Source organism: Chiloscyllium plagiosum, chromosome 22, assembly GCF_004010195.1.
Source record: "Chiloscyllium plagiosum isolate BGI_BamShark_2017 chromosome 22, ASM401019v2, whole genome shotgun sequence".
Taxonomy (NCBI): domain Eukaryota; kingdom Metazoa; phylum Chordata; class Chondrichthyes; order Orectolobiformes; family Hemiscylliidae; genus Chiloscyllium; species Chiloscyllium plagiosum.
Genome location: NC_057731.1, coordinates 55201142 through 55224582, shown reverse-complemented (window position 1 = coordinate 55224582; position 23441 = coordinate 55201142). Strand labels below are relative to the sequence as shown.

At 42.1% G+C, this 23441-nt stretch overlaps 1 protein-coding gene across 2 annotated transcripts in view; it reads right to left on the bottom strand.

Annotated features, from left to right (window-relative positions):
* The window catches only part of LOC122561354 (VPS10 domain-containing receptor SorCS1-like), a 1166089-nt gene that overhangs the window by 68870 nt on the left and 1073778 nt on the right, over nucleotides 1-23441 (bottom strand). For both annotated transcript variants that reach the window (XM_043713086.1, XM_043713087.1), the window contains exons 19-22: nucleotides 16221-16407; nucleotides 7211-7344; nucleotides 5779-5902; nucleotides 851-963 (exon numbers count right to left, since the gene is read on the bottom strand). In XM_043713086.1, coding sequence (XP_043569021.1) covers nucleotides 851-963; nucleotides 5779-5902; nucleotides 7211-7344; nucleotides 16221-16407 — 558 coding nt within the window. The remainder of the gene's footprint in view (nucleotides 1-850; nucleotides 964-5778; nucleotides 5903-7210; nucleotides 7345-16220; nucleotides 16408-23441) is intronic.

Genomic DNA, 23441 nt, shown 5'->3' with positions numbered 1-23441 from the left:
GAACTGCTCCAGTTCAGCCTGGGTGCAGGACACTGCACCGACACAGTCATCGATGTAACAATGGAAGAGTTGGGGCACAGTGCCTGTGCAGGTACTGAAGAAGGACTGCTCAATATTCAACAAGATCACAGATAATCTGCCTTGATGTGCCTGCTCAGCTCCCCAATATATCAAAAGTCCACCACGTCTTTAAGTACATTCAGTGATCTAGCCTCCACAATGTCCGGGTTGGAGAATTCCAGACAATCACTTCTCTCTCGGAGAAGGCATTCATCGCCGTACAAAATGTGCATCTCCTTATTCCATAACTCTGGCTCCTAATTCAAGATGTCCCCATGAATGGAAACATCTTGTGAACATCTAGCCCCCTCAGAATCTTGTATGTTTCAATAAGATCACTGCTCAATCTTTGAAACACTAATGAATAAAGGTCTAACCCATTTAACTGTTCTTTATAAGTCAACACCTTCACCTCAAAAATCAGTCCAGTGAATCGCTTTTGAAATACCTCTAATGCCAGGATTACCTTTCTCAAATATAGGGACCAAAACTGTACACAATACTTCAGATGAGTCATCAACATCCTATTCAGTTGTAACAAGACTTCCCTATAGCAATAAAGGCCAAATTTCATTTGGCATCTTCATTAATTGATGTCATGATGTCAAGCTACCAGGCATGTCCTGTGCAAACAAGGAGTTATCTCCTCGGAGCTAAACTTACCCGAAATTGTGACTTGTGTGGATATAAAATGAGAACAGAGTTTCCTTCACAAATCTAATGAAGTTACAGAGAAAGGTGTACTGGGTGAAATCATTCTCTCGAGGGTGTTGGTGCTTTTCCAACTTACTTGTTGCAGAGTTCTTTTGACGAGCTTACTGAGATCGTGCCTCCATTCGGGAATGTTTGGGTTGTAATCCTCCAAGTTTGGTGTGAACGACAATACCAAAGAGCGATAAGAATCTGCAGGATGAAGACAAGAGGACATTGTTAGAAAAAAAATTGCCTTCCATCTCTCAGTTAGATTTTGATCCCAGAAAGTTTTGGCCGAAACAAGAAAACAATTTCACTGTTTGTTTACAGATGTCGCTTCACTTTGTTTGATGAAAAATGTTGCTCCAACAATTTTTTTCCAGTTTATTTTTTTCACAAATCACAGGCTGTGGTGTTTCATCCTTCAACAATAACAATGTACATTCCCACAGATCCTTCAAAGTAGCAAAACATTCCAAATTGCCTTAGAGGGGCGATACCAGAAAAGCATTAGCCCGGGATGAAGGAGGAGACGTTAGCACAGGGGTTACAGAGGTAGGTTTTAACATGGGTCTTAAAGGAGATGAGAGAGGTGAAGAGATTTAGGGAGGGAATATTGGAGCATAGAATCTTGTCACAGTCATACAGAAACAGACTCTTCGGTCCAACTCGTCCATGCTGTGCAGATATCCTAATCTAATCTAGTCCCATTTGCCAGCTCATGGACCATATCCCTCTAAACCCTTCCTATTCATATACCCATCCAGATGCCTTTAAAATGCTGTAATTGTACCAGCCTCCACCACTTCCTCTGGCAGCTTATTCCATACACCAGCCTCTGCATGAAAAAGTTGCCCCTTAGGTCCATTTTAAATCTTTCCCCTCTCACCCTAAATCTATGCTCCCTAATTCTGGACTCTCCCATCCTGGGCAAAATACTTTGTCTCTTTATCCTATCCATGCCCGTCATGATTTTGTAAACCTCTATAAGGTCACCTCTCAGCCTCCGACACTCCAGGGAAAACAGCCCCAGCCTATTCAACCTCTCCCCATAGCTCAAACCCTCCAACCCTGGCAACATCCTTGCAAATCTTTTCTGAACTCCTTCAAGTTTCACAACATCAGATAGGAAGGAGACCAGAATTGCAGGCAATATTCCAACAGTGGCTTAACCAGTGTCCTGTACAGTCGCAACATGACCTCCCAACTCCTGTACTCAGTACTCTGACCAATAAAGGAAAGCACACCAAACGCCTTCTTCACTATCCTATCTACCTGTGACTCCACTTTCAAGGTGCTATGAACCTGCACTCCAAGGTCCTTACCATTAAGTGTATAAGTCCTGCTCTGATTTGCTTTTCCAAAACGCAGCACCTCACATTGATATTATGGAAGGTGATTGACTTCACATGAATCATTCTGTTGCAGGATTTTATTGTCACGGGAGAAAGAACAGAGATGAATGCTCACTTCTTTAAAACCTTTCAAGGGATATTGGATATAGGCTGGACTCAAACATTTGATGATGAGCAATATTCCCCCTTAACCTGTACAGTCACACGAAGTTGAGACAAGCCAAATATCCCTGTGCAGCCTGTGAACATATCGACCCTTTTTACTGCCCCAAAGGTTTAAAAGGGCCTTGCACGCTAAAAACAATGAGAGGCTGAGTAAACATCTCGCACGGTTGCAAAGATGACAGTCTGATACAAATGAATAGCTTGCTCAGCCATTTCAGAAGGACATTAAAGATGTTTTCTCTTGTTTAGCTGCTACAAGATTTGGAGATATTTGTTTAACACACTTGTTACTATTATGTTATGTTTCACAGCAGATGTGTGATATATCTTAAAGGCATATGCAGATAATGTGATTATCATGTGACCTAATGGTATAAAGTTCTCAGTTTCCATCTTACTGAGTCCTCTTGCAGAATGACGTGCTGAGGCTCACATATGACCGTACATGGAATTGCTTAGCTTGAGCCCAAACTTGCAATTCCCTGCCTGTGCTTGTAGTGTATAAAAGCACCAGGACCTTTGATTAGATTAGATTAGATTTCCTATAGTGTGGAAACAGGCCCTTCAGCCCAACACGCCCACACCAACCCTTGAAGAGCAACCCACCCAGACACATTCCCCTACACCTAACACTATGGGCAATTTTTAGCATGGTCAATTCACCTAACCTGCATATTTTTGGACTGTGGGAGGAAACCAGAGCACCTGGAGGAAACCCACGCAGACACAGGGAGAACATGCAAACTCCACACAGACAGTCACCCGAGGTGGGAAATGAACCCAGGTCCCTGGTGCTGTGAAGCAGCAGTGCTAGCCACTGAGACACCATAACCGGTAATAAAAATTCATTTATTTTTCAGTGCTATGTGACCGATGTCTCGGATTTATGCTACACAAGCTAACATAAATATCACAGCATGATATTTGAGGGCCATTGGCTATTGTGCAATCCGATCAAATTAGTTTGGTCCAGCCCTTCGATGAGGTTCCACAATTTGTTACAGTTTCATTTGGGATGCCCCAAACCACTAATCTCCCTGGAAAGGGATGACAAACTGACCCATCTTCTTTATTCACCCATTTCTTCAGTTAGTCACAACAAGGTTACTTTCTAAAGGAAGTCATCCTTTCTCCCAGCTCAAAGTAATTTACACTTTAAAAGGAGCAGGCTCTCTTGAGTTAACAAACAGGTGGCTTCTCAGTTACTAAACATGAGAAGAAACAATTATATAACATGCATACACACAGAATAGGAATGAAGAGGGTGAAATAAACCATTAAAAAAATTATGCACCATTTCTGAGTTGTTTACGATGGAAGAGAAGTTAATAGAACATTGTAGCTGTTGATGATATGGATAGCATTGATTTTGGTAGCTGAGAAGTCAATTTTGTTTTGCAGGTTAATTTAAATTCTTGCCTGTTTCCTTTAGGTAGTAGCTGACAGCACTCAGAGCGAGAGAGAGAAATATTCCTCTTTATTTGCAGTGTAGGGATGTTTAAGAGCTGTCCTCAAAGAACATTAGTGCACACACTATCGCATCAGGCCACTAACACACGCACAGCAGGAGTTGCACTCAGTTTTTAACTCTGATTCTTTGGGTATTCCTAGAAAGCAGAAACTCTCCAGCCAACTGAGCTAAACTGACCCCATACGCATCAAGAATCAACCACGTTGTTACGTGTCTGGAGTCACATCTGGGTCTGATCAGGTGAGGGTAGAGATTTCTTTCTCTAAGGGCATTAGTGGAATGGATGGGTTTTAGTGACAATCTGGTCACTATTACTATACCATTAACTTGATAAGACTAACTTCTCAATTCCAGATTTACTGAAGGCAGTTTCCGAGCTGCTGTGGTGGTGTTTGAACTCATATTAACAGATCACTAGCCCAATAATGTATCCGTGATGCTGCTGCTGCTGTTGCACACTGTCCTACATGGTAAAGGTTGTTGGTAGGAGAGTGGCAGGACTGGACTTCCATAAATTGAAGTGATCTGAAACTTATATAACCACAGAATGTTCCAGTACAGAAGGAGGCCATTCGACCCATTGTGTCTGCACTGGCTCCTGAAAGAGCCACAAAGCTCGACCCATTCTCCTGCCCTATCTCCATAGCCCTCTGAATTCATCACCTTCCAATATATATCCAGCTCTCTTTTGAAACATCCTATGGAATCCGCTCCACCACTCTCCCAGGCAGCACATTCCAAATCCCAACAACTCTCTGAGAAAAGATATTTTCCTCATCTCACTCCTAGCTCTATTGCTGACAATATTGAAATTGTAACCCCTTGTTACTGACACACCAACTAGTGGAAACAGAATATCCTTCCTTACCCTGTCAAAATTGCTCATTATATTGAATATCTCAATAAGGTCATCTCTTAATCTTCTCTGCTCCCAGGAGAGTAAGCCCATTCTGTCTCATCCTTCTTTGTATCTGCAATCCCTCATTCCTGATATCATTCTTGTAAATCTCCTTTGAAATCGCTCCAGGGCTTTAACATCCTTCCTAAAATAAGGTGCCCAGAACTGAACACAAACCTCCAAATGTGGTCTGTCAATGGTTTGTAGAGATGTACCATCACTTGCCTGTTTTATACTCAATGTTTCTATTTATAAACCCAAGGATCCTCTAGGCCTTCTTAATAAATGCTTCAACTTCCCTGGCCACGTTCAGGGAATTATCCGGTTAACGCTCCCTGGCCACATTCAGGGAATTATCCGGTTAACGCTCCCTGGCCAGCTCCAGGGTGACTTCCTGGTGATGTTGCTGCTTCAGTTTGGCAGGTGACCTGGAGGTGAAGGGGAAATGCTCCTGGGGCTTATGAATTCTTACACCTGCAGCAGCATAAAGGGCCATGCAGCTTTCCCAACTGAGGCTTGACAGCTGTCTCCCCTTGCCAATGAAAGCTCTGCAATTTAGGAAATAACACAGCACACCCCTTTCTTTCCATCAAACTGTCAGCTGTGTCTATTGAAAGTTACTTCGGTCGCTGTTATTCCCTGGCAATGGTAAGAGCCTGGTTGGTGCAGCTGTCAGCAATATCCAGCGTTGCTGAGGATATAATGACAGGAATGATGCTGTGTCACTCTCAGCATAACATTACCCACTCCATGCAATTTGCTGTCCCATCTCTGGGCAGGCGATTCAGTCTCTGGCTAAAGTGACCACCAGAAAATCCAAACACTGTTCAATGATTAAATAAAATGAGTCCTTCACCCATTGTTCCTCACCTGGCCTGCCTGACAATTGTGTTGCTTTGAGAGCTAAATCTACCTTTGGCAAGTTTTATTTTGCTCCAGAGAAAGTGAGCTAACTGTGGAGGGAGTTGATGGGAAGCATTGGTCTGCTCATATGTCTGAACCAACAAAAGGAGTGAGGGCAGTCCAGAGGATCATCCACGAGTGAAGAATAGTCAAACTGTTTAAAGAAACATTTCTTGATCAAGGGTCTGTATTCTCTATAATAACACAGATAAAACAGTAAGTTTTTCTCTCACCAAATACAGCTATACTCTTTATGTCTTGCAGAATGGAATTCCCAGCAGATACCTGCACCGTGACGCTGTTTATTCCCTCTGTAGAGAATGCAAAGGAAGCATTCTCCTCTAGGGTAATGACGGGCTGTAACAGACCAATAAAGATAAAAATCCTCAGTGTGAGAAAACAGGAATTGAAGAAAATACCACAAGCTAGTCAATGCTGGTGAAACACAAAACAGGATGGAGTTACAATGCATTAAAGCCAATAATCCTCATGGAGACCATTTAGTGTAGCTAATATAATATTGCCATGCTTTTTTCTTTCACTTTATCACTGAACGCAGTGTTAGTGAGCTACATCAAATGCAAAGTTGTGAAAATCCAATCTTCCTGTGGTAGCCAAAATGTATTGGTTGTCACATCGTATTTATGTGGAGATGGTTTTATCACTTTGTTACCAGCCTGAATGTCAGATCAACACATACATTTACACACATTGAATAATGGCGAGAATCTTTCCAAATCTCCCTGATATAAATGCTCCGCCAGTCTGCTCCATTCACTGGGGGTTTGGGTGCTCGTACACACAGTGAGCAGGATGCGTTGCCTGAGAATGTTAGAATTAGGGATAAATAATGAAGCAGCTGAATGAAGAAACAGTGCAGGAGTGGAGCAAAGACAAACAGTCTCCAGCATTTGTTCAATTCATTGGTCAATTTAAATGACAGCCAGTATTGTCTGTCCTGATTCCATCTCATCTGCTCTTTCCTTTCTATATCTCATTATGTAATTATTTTGCAAAATGGTGTAATCGTTTCTGCCTTTGAGAACTCATGTTAATTTTATTCTTTCAAGGGTTGTGAACTTTGCAGCAATTATAGCCCCCTCCCTGGAACTGACCTTCGGCTAACTTCTTAAGGTGCGATAACTGTTGTTGTTTTGGTAGATCTGAGTGTTCTGTTTGATCATTTCAAAGTCAACCACATATAGACCCGAGCAGAGAAGGAAGAATCCAGCTGGGCTTTTATGACAAGCTAATAGTTTCATGGTCAGTATTACTGATTTAAATTATTATTCCCGACTTTTGATTGAATTAAATAGAATTTTCCCAAATTCTGTGCTGGCATGTGAGTCCATGTCCCTCAGAGAGTTTAAGTCGCAGCGTTACAAGTTCATGAAATACATAGCACATTGGCTCAGAGTTCCCCTCAGCCCCCCATCAGCACTCGTTAGTATCACAGTCATCTGCTAATGCAGCTCTACTTTCATCTATAATTAGCATATTCTTCAATTCCTTCATGTCCAAAATTATTCTTGAACTTACTGAATGACTGAGTGACCACATAGGGTCAAGAACTCCTCAGCTAACTGACAATGGTGGTGAGTTTTGATTGCTTTCTCGTCGCTAGGTAACTGTGTGCTGACGGTAAAATTCACAACATTCACTCACCTCAGTCTTGTTCCCGAGCCACCAGAAATAGGTAAGAGGGCCAAAGGGACTGGGCCACACCACCGCTGTCATGTTCACTTGCTGATTGGTGATTGCAACATAAGGTAAGGTCAAGTGCACATGCTCAATAGGACCTGGGGAATAGTGGGTAAGAAGACAAAATATCTTTATATCCTCTCATTTATTTTACACCAAATCTCACAACAACAATCAGAAGTCAATGTGATGCAGAGAACAAAAGATATCAGAGTACTGCTCTCTTTGTTGGCATGTTGTATTTTGTTTAAAAATGTGTTGCTGGAAAAGCGCAGCAGGTCAGGCAGCATCAAAGGAGAAGGAGAATCGATGTTTCGGGCATAAGCCCTCTTTCCTCATTCCTGAAGAAGGGCTTATGCCCGAAACATCGATTCTCCTGCTCCTTGGATGCTGCCTGACCTGCTGCGCTTTTCCAGCAACACATTTTTAAGCTCTGATCCCCAGCATCTGCAGTCCTCACTTTCTCCATGTTGTATTTTGTGTTCATGAACCAAGAGACATTAAATTGAAACAGTTGTGATTTCCAGGAATTCAAAGTAGATCAGTCAGCTTCTGTGATATGAAAAAGTATAGGAGTTAGGACGTCATGTTGTGGTTGTACAGGATGTTGGTAAGGTCACTTTTGGAATATTGTGTACCGTTATGGTCACTTTGCTACAGGAAGGATATTATAAAACTGGAGAGGGTGCAGAAAAGATTTCCCAGGAAAGGAGGGTTTGAGTTTCAAGGAAAGGCTGCACAAGCTGGGACTTTTTTCCCTGGAGCATAGGAGGTTGAGGGGTGACCTTATAAAGGTTTATAAAATCATGAGGGGCGTGGATAAAATGGATAGCAAAAGTCCATTCCCTAAGGTGGGCAAGTTCAAAACTAGAGGGCATAATTTTAAGGTGAGGGGAGGAAGATTTAAAAGGGACTTTTTCACAAAGAGGGTGGTTCATATGTCGAATGATTTGCCAGAGGATGTGGTAGATGCAGGTACAGTTACAACATTTAAAAGACATTTGGACGGTAAATAAATAGGAAAGGTTTAGGGGGATATGGGCCAGACACAGGTAAATGGGTCAAGTTTAGTTTTGGAAACATGATCAGTATGGATGATTTGCGTCCAGGGATCTGTTTCCATGCTGTATGACTCTATGACTCTAAGTTGTCAAAGTGGAACACCTGAAAGTCTAACCCCTCATTCTCTTTGCCAGGTTTGGCAGTGCTGCTTGGTGTTTTCAGCTTTTGCTTTAGTTTGGGCAGATATCAAACATAACAAAGTTTAGATGGAAAGTAAATCCCCCCTGTGCAGCAACACCAATGCTCAGTAGCAGCAGTGTGTACTACCTACAAGATGCATGGCTGAAATTCACCAAAGATCCTCCGACAGCACCTTCCAAACCCACAACCACTTCTATCTAGAAGGACAAGGGCAGCAGACGCATGGTAACACCACCACCTGCAGGTTCCCCTCCAAGTCACTCACCATTCTGACTTGGAAATATATCACCATGCCTTACATGTTCACCCTGAATGCCATTCTGCCAACTGTAAATACACAGAGTTGTAACTAAGCCGCGGGGGTGATAGCTTGTGGCAGCTGGTTCGACCTACTTCTGAATTACATTTGCCTTAAAATGGACAGGTGTTCAAAGTTTGTGTGAAGATTTGTAGCTCGGGTGCTCGTTGTTGTGGTTCTGTTCGCCGAGCTGGAAGTTTTTGTTGCAAACGTTTCGTCCCCTGGCTAGGCGACATCAGTGCTTGGGAGCCTCCTGCGAAGCGCTTCTATGATGTTTCCTCCGGTGTTTATAGTGGTCTGTCCCTGCCGCTTCCGGTTGAAGACAGGAAGGCAGCTAACAATCCGCATACATGAACATAAACTAGCCACGAAACGACACGACCAGCTATCCTTAGTAGCCACACACGCAGACAACAAGCAACATGAATTCGACTGGGACAACACTACTATCATAGGGCAAGCCAGACAGAGAACAGCCAGGGAATTCCTAGAGGCATGGCATTCATCCACAAACTCCATCAACAAACACATCGACCTGGACCCAATATACCAACCACTACAGCGGACAGCTGAAACTGACAACCGGAAGCGGCAGGGACACACCACTATAAACACCAGAGGAAACATCAAAGAAGCGCTTCGCAGGAGGCTCCCAAGCACTGATGATGTCGCCTAGCCAGGGGACGAAACGTTTGCAACAAAAACTTCCAGCTCGGCGAACAGAACCACAGCAATGAACAGGTATTGCTTAGGCTGGGGCGAGAGCAGAGATTCCACCAGCTTTTTACTGTTGTGCACTGAATTCCCACTCATCCCAGAGAAATATCACTCCCACCATCGTATTCAGCATGTCCGAAATATTGGGGCCGGGGGGGGGATTAATGCCACAAATTCACATCAGATTGAACCAGTCCTAACTCACTTTGTCGGGAATGTTTCCTGCTGTTATAGGGAAGAGGTTTTCGTATCTATTCATTTGGAGTGAATTCAAACCCTAATAACAGAAATAACAGACCATGTGCAAATTCACTAAGTGACAATCCTCACTTTATAATAAACACATGGTGTGCTCAATAAACTGGTGATTTATTCCACTGAATTCAAACAAAAAAAAATGTCATCTCAAAGCCTTTTCAAAATCTGTTGGCGAAATATGATTAAAATTAAGAGGTGATCAGAGACAAAAATCAAATAACATTTAATCAAATCCACAGGTCGATCTACCTCACAGTGCACAACACAGGCTGACAAATTCCACACAGTCAAATGAAATTCAAATTCTAATGTTGACCAGTAATACCATTCAACTGTAAGCACTGTGAGGACACATTGGAGGACCCTGACTATTATCTGTTCTTCTCTATCTTATTCCATGTCATGATTTGGAGATGCCGGTGTTGGACTGGGGTGTACAGAGTTAAAACTCACACAACACCAGGTTATAGTCCAGCAGGTTTATTTGGAACCACTAGCTTTCAGAGCGCTGCTCCTTCATTGGGTGGTTTTGGAGAATAAGATTGTAGGACAAAGAATTTATAGCAAAAGTTTATAGTGTGATGTAACTGAAATTATATATTGAAAAAGATCCGGATTGTTTGTTAAGTCTCTCATCTTTTAGAATGACCATGTTGGTTTCAGTTCTTTCACATGAAAATTTCAGAACTTTCTTAAAGTGAACTTTAATAATATGTGCCATGTCGGCCCAGATAATGCATTGAGAGTGTGAGGTGCCCTGTGAGAGGTTGTCTGTGCCCCAATGTTCAGACTGATTCTAATTCAAAAAAGGGATTTACAGAATCCATGCCATTATTCCATGCCAGTCTCTGTAATTGTCTGTTATTGTAACAGAACCACTTATAACTAACTGGTTCCTTGCACAAGGTGCTTTCTGAGTACTGCCTTATACTGGGAGGAAAAAGTGAGGACTGCAGATGCTGGAGATCAGAGCTGAAAATGTGTTGCTGGAAAAGCGCAGCAGGTCAGGCAGCATCCAAGGAGCAGGAGAAGAAGGGCTCATGCCCGAACCGTCGATGCTCCTGCTCCTTGGATGCTGCCTGACCTGCTGCGCTTTTCCAGCAACACATTTTCAGCTACTGCCTTATACTGACCGGATTGGCTTGAGGTGATTGGGAAAGTTTGAGTCTTCGTCATCGTTGCTTTGGGAAAGGAAGCTCTTTCAGTGTTATTGTTATTCCTGATCATGGTGCAATGATAGAGAGCTACACAAGATCACAACAGGTCCAGACCAGTTAGACAAAGAGAAAGCTTTACTCATGAGCAGCAGGTACCTAAATCTAAGGGACACAGATTGAAGGTTCTGTGATCAAGGCAGTGGGGAGCTGTGAGGAATTGTGAGCAGTTTTGGGCCCCATACCTCAGGAAAGATGTTTTTGGCCCTGGAGCAGGTCCAGAGGAGGTTCACGAGACTGATCCCAGGAATGAGAGGCTTAACATATGAGGAACATTTGAGGACTCTTGGACTATACCAGATGGAGTTTAGAAGGATAAGGGCGGATCTAATTGAAACTTACAGAATACTGAATGGCCTGGATAGAGTGGATGTTGGGAAAGTGTTTCCTTTGGCAGGAGAGACAAGGACCCGAGGGCACTGCCTTAGAGTAAAGGGAAAGCCTTTTCGAATGGAGATAAGGAGAAACGTCTTCAGCCAGAGAGTGGGGAATCTGTGGAATTCATTGCCACAGAAGGCTGTGGAGGCCACGTCATTGGGTCTGTTTAAAACCGAGCTAAATAGGTTCTGGATTGCCAAGGGGATCAAAGGTTACGGGGAGAAAGAGGTAAAATGGGGTTAAAAAACCTATCAGCCGTGATTGAATGGTAGAGCAGACATGATGGACTGAATGGCCTAAGTTTTACACCTATGTCTTATGGAAGATTCTATTTATACAGTGAATAATAATTCTTAAAATGGTGTGGTCATGTCCATGTGACCATCTGCAATACCTCAGGTAGATTTATTGCCATCAATCTTTATCATTGGCATTAGTCTCAGCTATTGATACCATGTGAAGAAGGATACCCACTTACGGTCATCGGGAAAAGCTAGGCTTATTCTTGATAAACAGAATAGGTTTGTTGTGGGTTACTTTACAGTTACTTATGTTACACCTGATATACATGATAGTCTTCTATGAGAGACCATGGTTAACTTAAGAATAAGTATTCACTATTACTGAACCATTCTTATTCATACAACACAGCTAGGTTAAACCCAGTCAGCTTCGCTAAGATTAACCCTTCATATCCTGATGGGTGGAGCATACCTTACATTGGCTGTTAACCCTTTCAGATGCTAACTATAATATACAATGGTAAAGACCAGGTGCTTGTAACTATGGTGATGGTGGAAGTAGAGACAATCATTGATTTCAAAAGGCAATCGGATGAATACTTGCAGGAAATCTGCATCCGTGAGACATCTGACAAGTGTTGATATTGGAGAAACAAAAGCCGCCCAGTATGAGTCAAAGGGCGTTTGTGAAAGGAAGGAGGGAATGTAGAGGGAGGGACAAGGTTAAAAACCAAACTCTGCAACTACCGTTAAACTGAACATCAACAAATCCGCTATTATCAACAGAATCAGGTAATGACACAAAAATAAGCAGGAAAATGAGCTGTGAAGAGAACATAAGGAGCTCTCAAAGGGATACCGATAGGCTAACTGAGTGGGAAAAGACCTGGAAAATGGAGTACAATGTGGGGATAGTGTGAAATTGTCCATTTTAGCAGAAAGTGTAAAAAAAGAAGCTTGTTAGCTAAATGGTGAGAAGTTGCAGAGCTGTGAGCTGTGAGCTGTGAGCTGTGAGCTGTGAGCTGTGAGCTGTGAGCTGTGAGCTGTGAGCTGCAGAGGGATCTGGATGTTCTAGCACATGAACCAGAAAAGGTTAGTCTACAGGTACAGCAAGTATTTAGGAAAGCTCATAGAATGTTCAGGTTTATTGTGAGGGGAATTGACAGCAAGGGTAGGGAGGTTATGGAGCAGTGATCTGAGAGCTAATGCTTCCAAATAAATCTGTTGAACTATAACTTGCTGTTGTGTGATTTCTAATTTCAGTTATACAGGGCAATGGTGACACTGCATCTGGAGTACAGTGTAGAGGACTGGTCGCCCTACTTACAGAAAGATGCTAATGTGTTGGAAACAGTTCAGAGAAGGTTTTTCTTTGGACTAAGATCTGGAATGATTGGATTGCTTTATGAGGAAAGGCGAGAATGGCTCGGTCTGAATCCTCTGGAGCTTAGAAAAGTTACAGGTGACTTAATGGAAACATGCAAGATCCTGAGGGGTGGTACAGTGGCTCAGTGGTTAGCACTGCTGCCACACAGCGCCAGGGACGCGGGTTCGATTCCAGCCTTGGGCGACTGTCTGTGTGCAGTTAGCACATTCTTCCCGTGTCTGCGTGGGTTTCCTCTGGATGCTCTGGTTTCTTCCCACAATCCAAAGATGTGCAGGTTAGGGTGGATTGGCCATGCTAAATTGCCCAAAGTGTTAGGTGCATTATTCAGGGTAAATGTTGGGTAGGGGAATGGGTCTGGGTGGGTTATTCTTCGGAGGAATTCTCTTCCTGAAGAGGCAGTGGATGCAGAATTTGTATATGTCACGAAGCAAGAGGAGATCGATTCTTGATTCCCAAGGGGGTGAAAGATTACCAACGGATATGCAGGAATGTCGAGTTGAGGTTAAAGTCAGATCAGCCATGTTCCCATTGAACGACAGAGCAGATTCAAAGATCGGAACGGTCTATTCTTGTTTCTTATGTGCAACTACCTGGCTTTGTGGGAATCAGATCAGACTGAAAGGAAACACAGCCTTTCTTGCAGTTTGCATGGGAGATATCTGCTCAAGTTAATTGATTATTACACAAACATGAATGTGCTTTCCCTCTTCGAGTATTTCAGGTAGTAAACATTAACTGCTTTAAACAGAGGACTTCAGTAAATTAAACAGAAAGTAAATTAAATAGATAGCAAATTGCATCAAAATAGAAGAACCAATTCTTTCCGTATGAGGCACAAAACCATTCCTTTGATTATCATAAACTTTAAATAACAAATCAAGCCCAGCTTGATTTGTTCACTCTAACTTCAGAAAGCTTCAAAATGTGAAGTCACTCACTTCAGCAAATAAATAAAATGGGACAAAGTTTAGATATTCCACTAATGAAAAATAACTGAGGAAATGGGAGAAATGTAATAAGCCAATTGGTCTCTGTATCTTAAAAGATAAATAAATTCAAAATTTCAATCAAGTTAAACATAACGCAGCTGAGATAACCAGAATGACTGCTTTATCTATCTCCCACTCTGTTATTGTTGAAAAACCATCTGCTAAAAATATTGGCATTTTTTAAAAAAGCAAATTGATAACAATTCATGCATTTTTTCTATTTATCTCTCTATGCCTTAAAACTGAAAGACTGGGCTGGATTTTCCGGTCGGGTTAGACCAGAAGACACAGAAGCAGAAATTAGGCCATTCAGCCCATTGAATCTGCTCCACCATTCAATCATGGTTGATAAGTTTCTGAATCCCATTCTCCTACTTTCTCCCCATAACCCTTGATTCCATTGATACTCAAGAACCTATCTATCTCTGTCTTAAATATGTTTAATGACCTGGCCTCCACAGCCTTCTATGGCAATGGATTCCATAGATTCCCCACTTTCTGGCTGAAGAACTTTCTCCTTATCTCCATTCTAAAAGGTCTTCCCTTTACTCTAAGAACTAGCGTGGTGTTAGGGAGAAGTGACCATTGTCTGTCTCTCACACCATGACCAAGTGGTCTGTCATCAGTCTCCCTCTTGAAACTGTATGTCCTGCAAGAAAATCCTGCTGGAGCAAACTGGATTGATTCAGAGTGGGACTTCCACTCCTAGCTCTGTATTCCCAGTAGCACCAGAAACGGATGGGGTCTGCTGCTGGTTCTCTCAGCGTGTCCTTGAGGAAGAAGAGACGTGGAGCCTAAACTTGGAGGTAGGTTTGGACTGGGCCTGGCTCACAGCTCCTAGACTGTGGGGTGAAGGGTAGGAGGGGAAGGCCCAATAACGTTAATGTAGATGGTCTACCCGAGGTTTTCCCTGCATGTCTGTAATTTACGGTCAAGTCTGACCAGGAGAGAAAGCAATGGCCAGGGTACATGCTTCATTTCATGAACTATGACCTATACATGTGCCAGTGGGGCAGGGAGGTGGTGGAGGATTATGGTGACTGTAAAATCCAGTCAGTGTTCCACTTCCCAAACAGCTAACTTTCTGCTCTGTAGTATCTTGTTAGTCAATACAGCATGATGGAATATATTCTATAAACGCATCAATATCCATCTGTTCTGAAGAAGAGTCAGAGCAGATTCCAAATGTTCACTCTGTTTCTCTCCCCACGTCAGCTGCTAAGTTTCTCCAGCCTTCTCTGTGTTGTCTTTGTGAGAAAGAGTCTATGCCGCTCACAATGAATTGATTTCAAACACACAGGAAAGAGGGAAGCACATTCAAATTTGTGTCAATATGAAAATCAGGACCACAGAAACTGGCCAGTGACCAGGCATTTAGGGTTGAGATTGTTCACCAGAACTTCACAAGTTGGGGACTACTCCTTATTTTGTTGGTCAAGACAATGTCGTGATGCTGCACAGTATATCATTGTCATATGGAAATGTAGGCTTTCCCAGGTAAAGCTGTGGTGAATATTCAGATTGGTTCCTTTATCTCAGTGCTCCCAGATGATTTCTCACTTTAATCCAATTTTGAGGCTGAAAAATTGCTCCATCCCTAGTATGGAATATAGGAGGAGGAGAGCAGCAGGAGGGGGGTTGTTTCCTTGGATCTCAGACCCCCTCCTCTACCAATTTCACCACTTTGGGTCCTGAGATTTACCTTGGGAAATGCTCTACCTCCAGGTACCCAGAAGAAGTTAGTTCCAGTAACAACCAGAACTTGCTCGTCCCCCAGGTATCTGAACTGTTGATCACCTATTGCTGTTCAGATGTCTGGAGGAGTTATGGTCTTCACCCCTTTGTGTTGCAGACACTGCAGTCTAATTCCACAAAACAATCATTTTTTTTTTAATAATCTCAATTAAAAACAGAAAATAGGTCAGTTTGTATTTGGGAGACAAAAGACAACTTCGAAAACTGGAATAAAAACTCAACAAATGTTAATTTACTTAATTAAAGGAGCAGATTAGACGTATCACAGAATTAAAGTATCTTTTCTCCATAATGTAACAGAGATCATCTTAATGAACCAATTGAGAAATAATTGGGAAAGGAAAAAGCAATAGGTCAAATAGAATCCAGAACAGCAAGAAAAGTAGAGGGATGAGAACAAGACTGCTATGTTATATGGAGCCACTTGGTCCATAATGAGTCTATGCCAATCTGTACAATACGTTGACTTTATTGCACATTCACAAAATTTCAATTTTCTGTTGAGCATTTTGATCTTTAGAATATTAACCTACAAGTTACATGGAGGAAAAGATGGGCTCGGGTGGATCCAAGGCTGTTCCATGCTTGAGCGATGACACGAAAGATTCCACAGTGTCTGTAGACGTGTTTGACTCCAGTTTCGACTGAGCTGAGATTAGAGTAGGTCACTGCTGTCCCATCACCAAATTCCATCTGCAAACTGGTCCTTGGTACATCTCCCTGTGCAAATGGAATAGGCAAGTCCACAAGTTGGTTAGCAGGAGTTCAAACGTGTAGATAGAGTTAATGTTGTATTTTCACAGTGATAGTTTTTTTGTGAACATCTCATCTCCAGCACCCAGATCATAAATTAAAATTACCGAGAACTTTCAACACAAGAGCAGGTCATTCTGCCCAACAGGTCATTAAGCTCTTTCTGAATCTCTGCCACCTTACATCACCTCAATCTATTACCCCATCCTTTCTACCTCAAATGCACACTCTAAAATGCACTGGCTTAGTTCTAGTTTGAAGGATTACTAGTGCAGAAAATCTTATTTTGCTCAATACAACAATAATTCTGAAATGAATATCTCAGTTTTGATGATGTGTAAATCATTTTAGGACCATGTAAGTTAAAAGCACCATTAAAATTTCTGACTAAATTGCCGAAATCTAGTCTGCAGATACACCAAGTAATAAGGTCGGCAAGTGGAATCAATTGCGAAAGGAGTAGAGTATGAAAGTACAGAAGTCTTGCTGCAGCTGTACGAGGCATTAATGCGACTGCACCTGGTGCATTGTATCCAATTTTGCTTCCCATGAGCAGGGAGGTAGTTGCAGTAGAGGCAGTTCAAAGGAGGTTCATTAGATTGATCCCAGAGATGAGGGGTTTGTCTTATGAAGGGAGATTGAGCAGTTTAGGCCGATATTCTCTGGAGTTTAGAAGAATAAAGGGAGAGCTAATTGAGGTATATACAAACTACCAGAGGGGATTGACAAAGCGAACAGTGAGGACTTTGAAACAAAAACCAAAATTGCTTGAGAAACTCAGCAGGTCTGGCTGCAGAGAGAAACAGAGTTACTGTTTCAAGTCCTGTATAAGTCTTCCTCAGAACCTAAAGTTGGTTTTGAAGGTTGACTTGAAGGCAATGGTGGAAATAAAGAAAGAAAGTACTTCCAAACTTTCACCTCAGAAAGCTCTTCTCATCCAACAATACATTTTGAATTTATTATTACAATTAAAACATTGAATTCCTCAAAGGTTTATTGGTTCAATTAACTGTGTGTTGCTGCGTCAACAACTGACGATTGGATCCCTGTCCCTGAGACATTGTGGATGGCAGTAAAGACAGAATATGTAATCTTTCAATCCCAGGCTCAGGAAGAGGGGGAGTTGGCAAAGGTTTCCACTTGTAATTCTATTCCATTGTCATCGTGTACGGATTTTTAAATAATTCATTCGTGGAATGTGGATGTCATTGGCTAAGCCAGCGTTCATTGTCAACTCCATTGCTGTGGGTCTGGAGTTACATGTAGGCCAGACCAGTTAAGGATGGCAGTTTCCTTCCCTGAAGGATATTAGTGAAACAGGTGAATTTTTCCCGACAATTGGCAATTGATTCATGGCCATCATTAGACTCTTAATTCCAGCTTCTTTTTATTGAATTCAAATTACACCATCTGTTGTAGTGGGATTTGAAACCAGGTCCCCAGAACATTACCTGGGTTTCTGGATTAACAGACCCGTGATAATACCACAAGGTCATCACCTCCCGATGTGTTAGATAGACCTTGGGCTTGGCTGTCAGAAAGAGCACCCGCACCAGCATGACTGAACATGGTATTGGGATATGAAGAAGAGTAACATTTTGAGGAAAGTATCAGAGGCATCTGTGGAATCTTCCCCAGGGTATATGATGAGAGAAGGAGGGGATTGTGCAAATGAATAACAGTCTGAATACTTTCTTTCCAGATGCTTCACTCCAACATCTCCAAATATGGATGTTAATTCAATAAATAATGGCTTTATGCTATCCATGCATGCATCAAACACAACCCAATTATCATGTTATCTCCAACAGTGACACTTGTATAATTCAGCACCAGAAAGTAGGATAGATTGAAATCTTATTCATTAAGAAAATGTTGTACTGTAAGCCATGAATTACGAATCAGTTGAGCAGTTTATATGCCACACCAGTGGCTTAAATCTCAAGGACAGCCCAGGGCTAAGGCATTAGTTAATGAGTTTGGAAACATCTGTGAATAGAAAGCAGAATTAACATTTTGAGTCTAGTGACCATTCTTCAGACCCTCTCTGGACTTTAAATGTTAACTCTGCTTTCTCTCCACAGATGCTGCCAGACCTGTTGAGTTTCTCCAGCTATTTCTGTTTTTGTTTCAGATTTCCAGTATCTGCAGTGCTTTGTTTTGTGTTATCTGTGAGATTACTGTTTGGTTTCATAACTGAAAGGGAAAGGTAGCGGAAAGGCCGGGAATAGTGTGAGAATGAAAAGGAGGAGCAGAAGAAAAGCTCGAGAAACATTGGGGTTGGAGAAGCTAAGAATTGGTTGAGAAGAAAGTGGGAAAGAAGAGGGACAGTAGATTTTTCTTTAATCCATTCACAGGATGAGTGTCTTGTTAACTGGGCCAGCACTAATTGCCTATTCCTATTTGCCCAGAGGGCAGTTAAGAGTCACATGTAGGTCAGACAAAGTAAGGATGGCAGTTTCCTTCCCTAAAGGACATTAGCGAACCAGATTTGATTTTCCCTGACATTTAACATCAGTTTCATGGTCACTGTTAGTCTCTTAATTCCAGCCTTTTACTGAATTCAAATTGCACCATCTGCCATGGGAGGGTTCAAATCCAGGTCCCTGGAAAATTAGCTGGGTCTCTGGATTAATAGTCCAGTGATAATACAACAAGACCATCATCTCACCTTCAGCAAAATTGTTGGCCAAAGAGGTAAAATGACAGGTTAAAGCAGATACAGAGTAGAGGAGGAAATTAGGAAGAGAGAAGAGTTATCAGAAACCCAAGAAGAAGCATGCACAGTCAGGCACAGCGGTGATGTCGCTCTCTGATCTCAGTATTGTTTACAAATATCACAGAGAAACTCAAACATTTACTCACAATCCACAGATGTGCCTCAAATGCTATTATGTTTGTCCTTCGACTGTCACAATAGATGTGAATGCAAACATGATTCCAGCTCAGAATCAGCTTTCAGTGTAATAACCAGACATCAGCTTTCAGTGCAATAACCAGAAATCAGCTTTCAATGCAATAACCAGACATCAGCTTTCAGTACAATAACCAGACATCAGCTTTCAGTGCAATAACCAGAAATCAGCTTTCAATGCAATAACCAGAAATCAGCTTTCAGTGCAATAACCAGAAATCAGCTTTCAGTACAATAACCAGAGATCAGCTTTCAGTACAATAACCAGACATCAGCTTTCAGTACAATAACCAGAGATCAGCTTTCAGTGCAATAACCAGAAATCAGCTTTCAGTACAATAACCAGACATCAGCTTTCAGTGCAATAACCAGAGATCAGCTTTCAGTACAATAACTAGAAATCAGCTTTCAGTGCAATAACCAGTTATCAGCTTTCAGTACAATAACCAGAGATCAGCTTTCAGTGCAATAACCAGAAATCAGCTTTCAGTACAATAACCAGACATCAGCTTTCAGTGCAATAACCAGAGATCAGCTTTCAGTATAATAACCAGAAATCAGCTTTCAGTGCAATAACCAGAAATCAGCTTTCAGTACAATAACCAGAAATCAGCTTTCAATGCAATAACCAGACATCAGCTTTCAGTACAATAACCAGAGATCAGCTTTCAGTACAATAACCAGACATCAGCTTTCAGTGCAATAACCAGAAATCAGCTTTCAGGTCAATAACCAGAAATCAGCTTTCAGTGCAATAACCAGAGATCAGCTTTCAGTACAATAACCAGAGATCAGCTTTCAGTGCAATAACCAGAAATCAGCTTTCAGTACAATAACCAGTTATCAGCTTTCAGTGCAATAACCAGAAATCAGCTTTCAGTGCAATAACCAGACATCAGCTTTCAGTGCAATAACCAGTTATCAGCTTTCAGTACAATAACCAGAAATCAGCTTTCAGTGCAATAACCAGAAATCAGCTTTCAGTGCAATAAGCATCCCTACTTCCTTTAAAATTTTCAATTTGAAGTTTAGGAATTACTGTGACAAATAATCATGTTTTAATTATTCAATCTTGTATTTTCTATGATCCTTAGTAGCTTTGATTATATTATGAGTACTTGAAGGAATTATTTTTATGGTTTTAATATTTCCTCAAGGTGCAGTAAACCAAGGTTGAGAAGAGGAACACCTCTCTGTTCTAAAGGGTTCCTTCTGGTGGAATCAAGAGGGAGAATGACAAATTCCAGTTCTACGTGATGCAATCTCCATCCCAGTCAAGTTCTCGTCAGGAAACTAAGCAATTTCTGATGCATTTGGTGGGGGGGGGGGGGGGGGGGGGCACAGGCTTAAATAAAAACGAATGGCCACATGATTCAGCAGTGCAATTGATAAGGGTTATGAGCATGATTTTGTTTTAGGTATTTTAGGTGTTGTAGGTGATTCCCTCGAATTCCAGGGGCAGCGATTACTGTTTTATATGCTGTTGCATTGTTTTGGAACTTTGGTAAAAAAAAGTCAAAACAACAGCAGTTTTAAAAGCGAGAGGAACAGACAAAGGCAGCACATGGTGAGGTCAGTGAAGGGGGGAGAGAGAGAGAGAGAGCGCGAGAAAGTGAGAAAGAGAAAGAAACCCACACTGCTAACTGACACAGAAGTGAACCTGCACAGTTTACTGGCTTTGCTGTTTGAATTCATCTATCGCTGGACATCGGAGTGCATCTGGGAAAATTAACAAACAGTGAAATTCACAACTAATCTCGGAGGAACCTGTTTGAGTGATGTCACTGCACAGAAACAGATAAATGAATATTTTTAAATGTGGCCCCAATAAAGTTTGCAGTAGTGAGTAGAATGGGTTCCTTTTGAATATATGTTTTATTGAGATATGTCTTTTGATTAAACTTAAAAATATAAGCCATAATTTAACCTGGAGCTGTGTTTTGTAGAGGAATAAGATGCTATTTTCTGCATCTGTGATTGGAAGAAGCAAAAATGTCCTTTAGTAGAGTGATATGCTCTTAGATTAGGTTACATTACAGTGTGGAAACAGGCCCTTCGGCCCAACAAGTCCACACCGACCTTCCGAAGAGGAACCCACCCAGACCCATTTCCCTCTGACGAATACAGCTAACACTATGGGCAATTTATCATGGCCAATTCACCTGGCCTGCACATCTTTGGAATGTGGGAGGAAACCGGAGCACCCGGAGGAAACCCCGCAGACACAGGGAGAACATGCAAATTCCACACAGTCAGTCATCTGAGGCAGATGTGGGATGTCGGATGTGGGAGTTTAGGGAGAGTTTACGGGTTACTGTGGATTATGTCTGCAATAAATGCCATTGGTTGCGAAACCTATCAGATTGAATGGATTAGTTGGAGAGACAGTTTGAGGCAATGAGGAATTTAGAAGAACAAGGGGATGTGATGGATGGCAGTTATAGGAAGGGGGAAAAGTTGCAGATACAGTCACATAGATGGGTTAACTCCAGGAAAGGTAAGAGAGGTAGGCAGGTAGTGCAGAAGTCTTCTGTGTCTATCCCTATTTCAAACAAGTATGCTGTTTTGGAAAATGTAGGGGGTGATGGACACTCAGGGGAATGTAGCAAGAACAGCCACGTTTCTGGTATTGAGACGGGCTCTAATGCAATGAGGGCTATGTGGGGTCCCAAGAGATCAATTGTGTTAGGGGATTCTCCAGTCCGAGGTACAGACAGATGTTTCCGTGGTCAGCAGTGAAAAATCAGAATGGTGCGTTGCCTCCCTGGTGCCAGGATCAAGGATGTCTCAGAGAGGGTGCAGAATGTTGTCAAGAGGGAGAGGGGCCAGCACGAGGCCTTGTCCACATTGGACCCAACAGTATAGGAAGGGAAAAGGTTGAGATTCTGAATATAGAGAGTTAGGCAGGAACTAAAAGGAAATCCTCGAGAGTAGCAATATCTAGATCACTCACAATGTTGTGATCTAGTGAGGGCAGGAATAGGATAGAGCAGATGAATGCATGGCTGAGGAGCTGGTGTATGGGATAGGGTTCACATTTTTGGATCATTGGGGTAGAAGTGACCTGTACAAGTAAGACGGATTGCACCTGAATTGCAAGGGGACTAATATACTGGCAGGGAGATTTGCTAGAGCTGCTCAGGAGGATTTAAACTAGTAAGGTGGGGGGTGGGCTGGGGGTGGGGCCCAGAGAGAGAGTGAGGAAAGTGAGGTACAGTTGAGAAAAGAAGCGAATCAAACAGTCAGGGCAGGAGGGACAAAGCAGAGAACTTTAAACTGATAAATTATTTCAATGCAAGGGGCCTAACAGGGAAGGCAGATGAACTCAGAGCATGGTTAGGAACATGGGACTGGGATATCATAGCAATTACAGGAATATGGCTCAGGGATGGGCAGGACTGGCAGCTTAATGTTCCAGGATACAAATGCTACATGAAGGATAGAAAGGGAGGCAAGAGAGGAGGGGAGGAGTGGCATTTTTGATTAGGGATAGCATTACAGTTGTGCTGAGGGAGGATATTCCCAGAAAAACATCCAGGGAAGTTATTTGGGTGGAACTGAGAAATAAGAAAGGGATGATCACTTTATTGGGATTGTATTTTGACCCCCTAATAGTCAGAGGGAAATTGGGATCAAATTTGTAGGGAGATCTGAGTTATCTGTAAGAATAATAGGGTGGTTATGGTAGGGGATTTTAACTTTCCAAATGTAGACTGGGTTATGTTGAGGGTTTAGATGGAGACGAACTTGTTAAGTGTTTAAAAAAAAAAATTCTGATTCAGTACGTGTACCTACTAGGGAAGGTGCAAAACTTGACCTACTCTTGGGAAATAAGGCAGGGCAGGTGATTGAGATGTCAGTGGGGAGCACTTTGGGGCCAGCGACCATAATTCTATTAGATTTAAAATAATGATGGAAAAGGATAAAAGTTGAAGTTCTAAATTGGAGAAAGGCTAATTTAGACGGTATTAGGCAAGAACTTTCAAAAGCTGATTGGGGGCAGATGTTCGCAGATAAAGGGACGGCTGGAAAATGGGAAGCCTTCAGAAATGAGATAACGAGAATCCAGAGAAAGTATATTCCTGTC